At 37.6% G+C, this 12,032-nt stretch overlaps 1 protein-coding gene across 1 annotated transcript in view; it reads right to left on the bottom strand.

The window, feature by feature from the left end:
* Window positions 1-11,581: 11,581 nt before the first annotated feature.
* LOC104469873 (RNA-binding Raly-like protein) overlaps window positions 11,582-12,032 on the bottom strand; it is a 50,810-nt gene continuing 50,359 nt past the window's right edge. Inside the window, exon 7 of the mRNA XM_010084595.1 lies at window positions 11,582-11,687. Coding sequence (XP_010082897.1) covers window positions 11,670-11,687 — 18 coding nt within the window. The 3' untranslated portion in view covers window positions 11,582-11,669. The remainder of the gene's footprint in view (window positions 11,688-12,032) is intronic.

Genomic DNA, 12,032 nt, shown 5'->3' with positions numbered 1-12,032 from the left:
TGCTCAATCTGGACTTAGGCTAAGTTGCCTTAGGCTTAATAACTGTGTGTGGCCTGTTCACATTGCTCATGTCCACACCCTGTCTGTGTGCATGCAGGAACTCTCTCCCCCCTTATATTTTTGGGAGGACTACCTCATGTATGTCTTTAGGTGTTTAGTGTTTAGACATTTATATATAAGGAAGAAATTTTTCACTGTGAGGGTGGTGAGACACTGGAACAGGTTTCACAGGGAAGTTGTGGATGCCCCATCCCTGGAGGTGTTCAAGGCCAGGCTGGATGAGGCTTTGAGCAACCTGGGCTAGTGGAGGGTGTCCCTGCCCATGGCAGGGGGGTTGGAACTAGATGATCTTCAAGGTCCCTTCCAACCCAAACCATTCTATGATTCTATGATTCTGTGTTCTACTCTGAATCTTGCAGAAAAAGTAGATTTTTATCCAGTGGCATTTTGGCAATGGGTAACCCTCTCACTTTGCCTTCTAACAGGCCTAAAGCCTTCCCTGAGATACTAACCACTGTATTCTGTGCCTTGAGCCAAACACTGGTTCCTTGGCAACCTCTGTGCAGCTTCGGTATCTTTTTAATATAGATTTTGTGGATGTCATTCTACTATAAAATAGAATCACAGCATCACAGAATAGTTGAAGTGGGAAGAGACCTCTGGAGATCGTCTTGTCCAGACATACTGTGTGCCACTGAGGCACATCTGCACCAGTAGGTGCAGGGAAAGTCCTGGCCCTCCTTTGCACCATGGATGGGCTGAAAAACCTGAGCCGGCAGCTTGTGTGCTAACACTAGCACCAGAATTGCTGAGGGGAACAGTGTGAAACATAAGCTACCGCAAACACACCTGCTTCTGGAAAGCAGTATAGGTGTATAGGTACCACACCACACCCATGCGGTTAAACTGCTTCTGCATCTCAGCTGAAGGGTTAATATAGGCTGCAATGTTATATTTATTTGCTCAGATCTTTACTAGCTTATGGATCTCCCTGCTGCTCTCTTTTACTCTTTGTAAATCTGCTTAATCTTTCAGACGTGTTGCATTAAGCAACCTTCCTGGGGAGGACTGCTGCTGCTCCCTCTGTTTGAAAGGATCCATATTAAGTTCAAATTAAACACTTTGTCTGAGAGATTAATTGAAAACAAAGGCTGTGAAAGGTAGAGTCTGATGATACAATATCTAAAAGGTACTTTTTGGTATTATAAAGGATCTTAATATTACATAAGAACAGAGTAGAGATTAAGTTTTTGCATTGTAGGAATTAGCAGGAGGAATTCTGTAGTCTAGGTTATGCTGGTGACCAGTTTATCATAATACTTCCTTTTGGCCTGGAAATATATCAAACAAAAAAAAAAAGTTGATAAAAATAATAAAAAAAAATTAATCAATACTAGACTGAAATATATTTGTCAAATTTCCCACCCCATTTGATTTGCAGATTTTTATGTATTAAAGCATACAGTGGTGACTAGATTAAAAGAGAAAATATGTAAAAAATAATAGTTCAGTAAATTTTATATTTGTTTGAATCAAAAATATCTGCAAAGAAAATGAAGGCAGAGATACTTTTTCAGAGAGGCAACATGCCATGGTAGCATGAACCTTGCTCAATTATAGTGATTCATGGTAACCAAACTCTATTATTTCCAATGGCAAATGTTGGCTTAATTTTCTCAGCATTCCTGAAAAGCAAGCCCCAATGGGATGCATTCTTAATAGTATGCATTTCTGTATTTGCTGTTGGACAGTTACATGGCTTTCTAAATGTTCACCTGCATTGCTATAGAGACCACTAAAATTTGATTATAATTGCTGAAAGAAATATAGAGCACCACCTTGGGTTGAAGAGATTAATTTTGCTTTTGCGCAGTATTTGCTCCAAAACCTGGTTAATACTGTCAACTTAGAACCTCTCCTACTGGGGCATTTTGCTGGAAAGTCAAACGTGATTTGTGACTTAAACTCTATTACTATGCTTACTATTCACAACAGTAAAAATTTATACCCAGCATGATGTGAAATATTTAGCTTTAGATCTCTGCCCATAAGGAAAAAGAAAGATATGATCTACTGTCATACCAGAGTCTTTCAATCTGAAGAGGTTTTATGAGGCCAGGATCCTATGTAGTGCTCTGAGATTCTTGCTGTTAGCAACCGGAAAAGCCTGTGAGACAGCTAAATGGACTCTCCATGTCCTACGTTCCTTGTCTATAACCAAAAAAGGATTCAACCTTCTTCTTCTGTGACTGCTTGAGGTCTGCAGATGAAAAACAATCTATAAAACATGTTTAAAGAGGAGCTCATGAACTCTGTGTGAGTTTTAGTCCTCCAAACTCAGTCTCTTGAAACTTCACTGGAGAAAGTGAAGGCTCACTCTCCTTCAAGGAGTTTGCCTTGGGCAGTGAAGATGGGAAGGCATCTCCTCTATCTGCAAGTCTGTGGGTCATGCATATGTGGGTGTGTACATACCTGCTCATTCACGCTCTTCATTCCTGGGAGGAGACCACTTCATTGTATTTCTCATCTCTGAAAAACCTGGTACTTTAACAGATGAGACAAACCACACACAAAAGGGGGATGAGGGTGATGGGTAAAAAGCTTGAGCTTGTCCCCTACCAAAAGACACCTTTGAAAAGTGCTATCTGAGAAAGCTACTGGAAATCTAACACCTGCTCCAGTTCTTTGTTACCTTGAGTAGGCAGCAGCAGCCAATGTTCTTTTCTTGTAGCTCTGCACTGCATGGGGTTTCACAGAGCTTCTCTTGTACTTAAAGTTTACATCTGAAAGAGCAGTCAGCAATGTCATTTGTCTACATGGCTGCCCACATGCAATTCCACAGGCAGTGATTTTTGTCATTTTTCTTATTGCCATTATTGATTGCCTGCCCCTATCATGTTATCTTGTGAGATGTCTTGGATCCTCCAAAACCAGCATGGAACAAATTGTTCAGAATGAGCCGTATTTAAGCTGGTAGCACTCCTGGATTACTGTTTTACCACCTTGTTGGCTTACCCCAAAAACCACTCAGAACATGCAATTCACTTACAAATGACCCTCACGTAAATGGAGAAGTATCTAAATCTGAAAGGTCACTCATCCTTGAAATCAGAACAATTGATTTTATATAGCTTGTTGTCAAAACCCACTTTTGTGTTCCTGAGACACAACCTGATACACTTGCTCTCTGGAGCCTACTAACTTGAATATTGCTCAGTGAATAGATTTGTAAAACAGCATTTCATACACTGATACATTGATAACAAGTGATGTGATATGTCATCACAAACACAGGAAATCTCCTGATATTTGTCACTGGAAGTTGTCCTGTACAGTACTAAGGAAAGAAATGTCTTGGCATTTATTTGCTTAGCAACACATATTGCATAAAACTTCATTCTCCTGTGTTAAGTAGAGTACAGATAGAGAACAGAATATAAAAGACTGTTGGGAAAAAAACACAAACAAACAAACCCCAACCCAAATTAGTCGTTTCAGACACTGATTTATGAGTTTTATGCACAATAACTTGTGTAACAATTACATAAATCAGAATTTTGACTGTCTAGAAATATGAGTTGTGGCATAGCTCCATAGCTGATAAGAAGTCTGTTGCATTTTGATTTGCTGTTTTTAACAGCAGTGAGGGCAATGAAGCCATATAAGGGTGATCTAAGTGTAAATTAAAAAAAAACACAATAGTTAGGCTTGTACACCTGAAAGCTTTCCTATTTTTACCAATTCTACTTGTCAGTCAAAAAATATATCTTTCTACTGAACTTGTTTTCTGTTTGTGTTTATGAATTAAAATTTCTCTTTTTTTTTGCAAATACTTTCTGAATGTTGTATTTTCTAAATGCTTACTTTTTAATAATTCCTTCCAGTTTAACATAGAGACAGAGAAAAATTAGATTAAAAAAAGAGATAACATGTAGAAAATGTGCTTTAAAAGCTATAGAATATTCTGAAAAGAAATGTTTGTGGTATTCCCCTCCTAGTTGGAGATAGTGAACATTACGTACCCTGTAAGAGAATGGTTTAAATAACTAAAGCTGAAATAACTTTCTAGAATTTTAAGCCAAATTCTTTACTTTTTGAAGACAGTGCTAACTCATTTAACTGAGAGCTGTTTTTACCTATTTTCACAACAAAAACTAGCAAAACATATAAAAACACTTACTTGTGGAGGAAGGCTAATATAAGTGTCTGCTTGCTGCAGGCAAACAATCAACTGCTCAGTGGAAGTGGTTGGAGCATGGTCTGCTGTCTAGATTTATTTTTCTAGTGGTAGTGCCCAGTTGCCATCTTGTTACAATTGCATAGCTGTGGCAGCGTCCCCCCCAACCCTGAGTGAAGCATGACCACCAGGGGCGGTTGTAGTGGCTGCGTCCGGCTTAAGTTGGACTCTGGGGAGACAGATAACACCACCATAGCCAAGGGCAATATTGCGCAGTTTGCTCAACAGCTGAGGGCTACCTGAGCGTGTGCCAACTGAAATATGGCTAATATGCAAATATAAGTCAATCTTACTGCATAAATAGTGAACAGCCCAGGGCCTGTTGGGCTCTCGTGCACCACAGCAGGCTGCACGCTGGGATCTGCCCTTGGGTAGGGACACATCTCATGGTTACTCCTCGAGGTCGAGAGATTCCTTGCAGCAATAGATTCTCAGTAAGTGATTAAAAGCAGGCTAAAATGTGAAATCTTGTCTAAGTGATATAAAGGATTGATTGCACATATATAATCCTTTAGACATAAACTGTTGACCAAGTCTGGGACTAGGACTGGATCCAGCTGCACCTAGACTCCTCTCTGAGAAGGAGTTTAGAGACCAAGGGTGTCCACTTTGAACCTCATGACTCAACAGGAGGGTCTCCCTGACAGTTTTGTCTGACCCTGTCATATATGCAGTAAATAATCAAGTGTACTTTGCCATTGAATCTTGATCCCTGTCACATTAACCTTTGAACTTTGTTAACTCAGTGTTTTTAATCAAGAAATTATGTTGTTGCTTCTCTCTTACAAGTGAAGTGCGTAACTACCTCCCACTCCATCTGTGACATTAGCTCTTCTCCTCACAGGACCTGTGTACATTTTCTTGGAGTTTGGCATTTAGATTGTGTCAGAAGTGTTGCTGTCTCATCCAGTTTTCCCATCAATGGAAGCATAGATTTACAGTTAATGTAGGCATTCAAGTAAACAAACATTTACTGAATTCCTCCCCCTCCTCTGGATTAAACAAGGCCAAAATTCTGAAGGGTGGGTTAATTTTCTGTGTAATCAGCTCTCCAAAGTGTTGAGTTCTCAGGAAGTTTTACCAAAATCACCTGGAAATTTGGAAGCTTAGCCCTTGAAAGAATAGTCAGAATCATGGCATCACAGGTATGGATGTGAAAATAAATAAATACATGGGGAAGGTTTCTTCAAAGGTAAAATGAGTACAAGTGCGGCACATGCCCTTTCCGTAATTTCCTCAGTCATCCCCAGGTAGGGCCCTTTCAATACTCATTCAAGTCCCAGTGCCCTGTTCAAGTTCCAGCCCTACCCTGTTGTGTATCTTCTGCTCCTCCAGCATGTTCCACCATGTTCTTGCTGCAGTAGCAATACTGGCAAAAGCAACATGAGTTGTCACTTCTTTCTTTAAATAACTTGGTAGATGTTGCTGTAACTCCTCATAGGATGAGCACAGATTACAGTTTCTGCTCAGGAATCCAGCTGGAGCAGACAAAGGTACTCATTTAATAACTGATCTCAGCAGAATTACTCCAGAGGTGAGTTCAATTCTTATTTTCCCCACCATTAGCTGTCTCTAGTTGAGGAGAAAGATTTCTAATTATACAAAGCAATGGAAGAATATATTTTTCTATATATGCATAGCTAGACATCATAGATATATTCATATATAGTAATACACCAACAGGGTGGTCATGCAAAGCTTTTTCTCCATTACCTGCGGCTGTTAAATATGCATAACCAAGACAGTATCAGAAAGTTTTAAATGTAACCTTTAGAAACATTTGTGCTTGGTTAGTTGGATTTATATGGGATGGATGATTTGGGAACTAGGTTTTCCGTTAAAACACTGTGTGATAATTGTGGATTAATTCTGTTCACACAAGTGTGGAACAGCAATCTCTCTTTGAGCGGTTAACCAAATAAATACTTTCTATAGCAACCCCAAAATATGTATCAATGAAAAACATTGATCTCTTTTTGTTTTGAATTAATTAATAACCCCACTATCCAAAACACAATAACTTTTTATTTCCAGTAGCACTCAGTGTTTTTTCTAAGCAGTTTCTCAGAGGGTTTTCTTATCAGTTTTCCAGAAGTGGTCGCTGTAAGGGCATGACCTTGGCTGGACTCTCTCTAGGAACAGACTAACCTTAGTCATGTCTGTCCTTCGCTGCCTGTTAAGATTGGCAGCAGCTGGCCAAGACAGATATATTTTCTCCTGGTTTAGGGTGCCCAGCTGTCCTTAACTTCACCACACACACCATCCTTCCTCTTGTAAGGGAGCCTAACCATATAGAGGTGGCTTTTCTGATCTATGGCTGCTGGATCTGAGTGGGTGACTTTGGTGACGTCAAGAGGTCATGGAGAACTCCTACAAGTTTATTTCAGGGAGGGTAAAAGCCTAAGTAATGCAGACATGGAAAAAGGTTAGTGCCTCAGAGTAAAGAACTTGTGGGAGAAGAAAATATTTTTAGTGCTTTCCTCTGGAGCCACACTTTAGGACTCTTAAGGCAAAGAGACAGGATTCCATTACCTATGTGGAAAACTCCTCCAGTCCTCTAATAATTTTGCATTATTTTTGTAATGATTTTCCCAACAGGTTCAAAACTCAGTAATATTTGTCTTTGTCCCTAATGGCAATGAATGAGGCTTGGAATGGATCTTCATGTGAGCAAATAAAAAAAATAATACTGGAATATAATCCTGACTATAACTTAATTGCATAAACTGTATTTCCTATACTTTGTTACTAATCATGCAAAGGCTTAAGTACATCTCTGTTCCAAAAATATTTGTAATGTATTGCTCCTTTGCCCATGAAGTGTTAGATTGTTCGATGTTTTATCCATCTGACACTGCAGGATGCTCTCCCTACTTATTCTTGGCTGATTGATTCTTTAATTTCAGTAATAATTGCCCTAAAACCCAGTTATGATCCAACAAAGAATTTAAGATTATCAAAGTGAATTTTTTGATTATGTTTATTACATAACATCTTGACAGACAAGTACAGAAAATGAAATTATCTTGCTTTATTGTCCTTTTCCCTCTCAAATCAGATATATTCCTTATTTAAATTTTCTAAACTGTTGAGGATTCTTCTGAACATGGAAACTGGAAACTTTTGAAGTTCTTAGACTACCTTCTCTACTCAAAAAGAATTAGAAATTATTTTAATCAACTAGAATTTAATCTGCAGCAGGGTTCTTTCTGAATGAGGAATTGGCCCTGAATTGTGCAAGAGTAAGAGTAAGTTGTTTATAAATTTCACAGACTTGTGCAAAACCTGGCATAGCTGTAACAATAAGGACAACACATTTAAAAATTTAGAAAATTATGTACCATATATAAATCACACACATTTCAAAGTAGTCTGGGTTCCCAACAATACCAGTATAACTTAAAAACATTCTCATAGACTTTGTGGACCGATTTTCCTTAGTTTGTCTGTATAGCTGCACTTTGTGAATGGACTAATAAACAGTGAATAAAAAATGTGTTTGAATACCAAACACAAAATTACTACTTTTAACATGGTTTTCATAAGCTATATTAATGCTGCTTTAGTGATACATGAAACTTAGAAGCTTCCAAGGTTAAGAAAATGCATTCCTCAAATTCAATGAAATATCACCACTGGATCTCTCTCTTTCTCTCTCTCTCACCCCACTGAAGAATTCCCCTTTTTCAGTAAGTTTGTCACATTTCTTCTCAGTCATTAAAAGGACTGGTCCTTAAATTTCTCAAACTGTTAAAATGGTAGCAGGATTTGCCACATTTTTCTTCATCTTACTTAGGTACTGAGTAGAATAGAATAGAATAGAATAGAATAGAATAGAATAGAATAGAATAAATTTCAGTTGGAAGGGGCCTACAATGGTCATCTAGTTCAACTGCCTGACCACTTCAGGGATGACTAAAAATTAAAGGATGTTGTTAAGGGCATTTTCTAAATGCCTCTTAACTACTGACAGGCTTGGGGCATCAACCACCTCTCTAGGAAGCCTATTCCAGTGTACAACCAACCTCTCTGTAAAGAAATGCTTCCTCATGTCCAATCTAAACCTCCCTTGATGCAACATTAAACCATTCCATGCATCCTATCACTGGATACTAGGGAGAAGAGATCAGCAGCTCCCTACTTTGTACTATGGATACCTGCTTCTGTTCTGCTTGAAAAGCTTGTGAAGCATGGTTGTATTACAGAGCTTTAAATGGTATTCTTCCGTGAGATAAATATATGTTTCCCGAAAAAGTTTCTTAGAGTCACATTTTAAGAGAAGAAATTACAGAACTGAATTAGTGCATAAATCTGAGAAAATATTTATTTACAGACATGTAAAAATTATGTTACAACATTTTAAAGAAAACTGTAATGAACCATCAATCTGCTCTACATGGGCAAATTCTGAATGTTTTAATTCTGACTTGCAGTGGTGCCTATTAAAAATATGACTGCTTACAAGATTGTAGCTATCTACATAGTTTAAGTACAATGATTTTTCAAAAATAATAATGGATCTACAGAGAAAACTAATAAGAACCGCAACAATATGTAATACAAGAGTTTACAAAAGTAAAAATATTTTTTCTTGATCCAAACTTTAAAGCTTTTTAGCAAATATTTTCCATTCATGAAGCTGCACGGCTTTGAAACAAATATCTGAAATACACAGAGAGTTTAGGTCTGTGTAGAAAATGAATTGGTTTAATTCAGGACTGTACATAAATTATTTTGTAAGACTGGTGACTATCCAAACTGATTGATAAGATCCTTTATGTTTCCTATTCTTCCATACTGCAAGGAATGAGCAGTGTTAAAATACCCCACAACTGACAAAACCCATGTGAAACAGGTATAGGTAGTGACAGCAAACAACACCGAGCATACCGCATACATGAAAAGTAGAGAACTATCAAGCTCTCTTGAAGCTACCAGCATCCTCTGCAGTGGCTTGAAGCAAACATGCCATTTAGGAATCTTGCTAGTAATCAACTGCATGGCACAACATGCTTCTGGCTTGCAAATGAAGTAGTGCCCCACGGTGTTATCAGAGGTGTCTTTTTGTGTTCAAAATATATTATGGACTGTGGCATGAAACAGAGTTGATGTTATGATGGTGCAATTATTTTTGTGAATATATAATCTAAGGGTAATGATTGGAAAGAATTTGTAAAAATCTAATAGAGCATTTTCTGTGAGTATTGGCTCATTTGGAATGAAGGTGGTGAAGAGATGATACACTTGGCTGTTTCTCGTATGTAGTTTATTAACACCAACATCAGAACTGACCCCCTTGGATGACATTCTGGATCTTTTAAGTCAGCCAACTGTTTACATAATTGAAATGGGCAAAATGCCTGTCGAGCTGCTAAGGTTTGGAGTTATTTTTTTTTCAACTGTCAGACAAAGATGGAGATCTTAAAATGGCAATTCTTTTTGCATTTTTACACTTAAAAATGATGATAACCTATACTAATAGATAGAAAGTGGAGAAATATTTCACCCTTTGATTTGACCTGACATTTCACTTACACAGATGTAATATTTTTTTGCTGCACTTTTCTGGGAGAGTCAGCCTTGGTGAATTCTGAAGCTGTGATTCTGTATGCTCAGGCAAAACTACTTATACTATTCTTTCCTTAAGTAGCTAGGTACTACTCAGCACTTAGGTAAACCATGTAACTCCACACACAATAGACAAGCTAAATATAAGACACACAAACACAACTGAGAGTGCTATGTTACATAGTCTCCTAGTGAAGTAAATTCCCACTCAGTTATAGATAATTAAATTCAAGTGTATGCTTTTCTTCCAAACGTTTGAAGAATATTAGTCCTTCTTTGATTATTGTCTCCATGCTGGAAACCTGACCATAAACCCTGAGCTCCCACCTCCTCATACCCCCACTGTTTGACACGAACCTATAATCTCAGAAACTGATGATTTTTGTAGAAATTGAAAGTTTGATGTCTTTAATAATCTCTCTGCTACCTTTATTTTTCTCTTACTTTCAGCCAAAGAGAATGATTGAAAGGGCAAGGCAAGGGTTCATCTTTGTGGTGCTGGATGATCCCAAATAACAAATGTCCCTGGCTGTGGATATCAGTGGATGTCAGGGCTTCATGCTGCAGACTGGCATGCAGCTGGGTCTGAGCTGCATAAGGTACTTCTTAAATGAATGCCTCTCCCTCTTGGAAGGCTGTAGCTATTAAATAATTTGTTCCCCTACAGCCACTTTAAAGACATATCTCTTTCTATAGGAGTATATATCACATAAAGGTGTAGATGAATAAATATCTCTTCCTCAGTTCCTCATTTCATGTCATCTGCAGTGCTAAGGAAGTCTAGCTTTAGGATGGTGAACAACTTGGTACTTTCATTAAAGACCTTGTGCCCACACAATATATGCTTTGATATCCTTAATGTCTCAGTAGCACAAGAGAAATAATGCATCCATTCTGTTTGAAAGGAAATTTAATTTATTAAGAAATTCTATACTGAGGTTCCCCCTATAACATCTGTAATAATTAATTATTTCAACTTCAGGCTTTTAGGAGGGCTTTAGGGGTTTGGGAGTGGAAAGACTGCTGCCAGAAAATAAACCAAAAGTAATCAGTAGGCTAACTCAGGCTGTCAGATATTGTCAATCTGTGAGTAATTTACCTGGGTAGACAGGAGACTGACTGTCATGTAAACTTTCTGTATGGTAGCAAAAAATTGCCTTTAGAGACTTACAGGAAGAGCTGGAACACCTGTTTGATGAATGGCATCACAAAGAGTATTTATCTGAAGAAAGGGATTTACAGGAGGATCCAATTTACTGTTTATCAAGATTTCTCTCTTATTTTGACATTTTCACATTTTAGCAGCTATCCTTATTAGTAAACATAATTGTTTCCAATTATGAATATAATAAATAAAATAATGGAAAATACCATACAATGTACTTAATTGTGACACTGATAATAATTATTTTGTTTGAATTAAGCTGTAAACAAATAAGTGCAATATCACCTGACTCTAAATATGGTAAAACAGTAAAACATGCTAATCATAAAAATAGCTTTTAGAAATATACATTTGTATACAGTGTTTCCCACACCTGTGAATATGTCCTTCATATTATTATGATACAGTACATTGGCCTTTAAGACATCAAAATTAAAAAAATAATACCAATAATTAGCCAGAGAAAAACACATTTACAATCTAAACCATAAAAATCTGACAATTGTACAGCTTGGAACATGTAAGAAATGGAGTTTCTAATATTTGAACAATAATGTCCATTTTAATAAGGAAATTGAGTTTTCATACAAATTGAATCAAAGGTGTTGCTAGCCAGTAAGAAACTGCAGTTCACAATTTTCTGTGGGGAAGTCAGAGTTTCTCTTCTCAGCCTTCAGGAGGTTCACACATGACATCTCATCACTTGATCTGTAGAAACTGAGAAATGAAATGTTTGCTTTAGTATCAAGGCACAGAATTTTCTCCAGCAGAACCTCAAAAAGAGATCAAGACAACTGGGGAAAAGAGGGAAGAGGACTATGACTTCACCTATTCACAAATCAATCTAATATTGATATCTGTCAGACTTTCCCACCTTGAACGTTTGAAGGCTAAAAGAAAAGCCATGTACCTGCAGCGGTGGACAACCAGGACTGTGCAACAGTCTTAAGTTAGACTGCATCGTCCAGAAGAACCACAGTGAATCAAGCAAGAGCTGTTGAGGCTGAAGTATACTTCCCCTCAATAATGCTATGCGAACAACTGACGAATAATTTTTCTTTT

This window comes from Pterocles gutturalis, unplaced genomic scaffold (assembly GCF_000699245.1).
Source record: "Pterocles gutturalis isolate BGI_N339 unplaced genomic scaffold, ASM69924v1 scaffold3165, whole genome shotgun sequence".
NCBI classification, from domain to species: domain Eukaryota; kingdom Metazoa; phylum Chordata; class Aves; order Pterocliformes; family Pteroclidae; genus Pterocles; species Pterocles gutturalis.
Note: the sequence above shows the minus strand (reverse complement) of the source record. Positions and strands in the feature narration are given on the sequence as shown.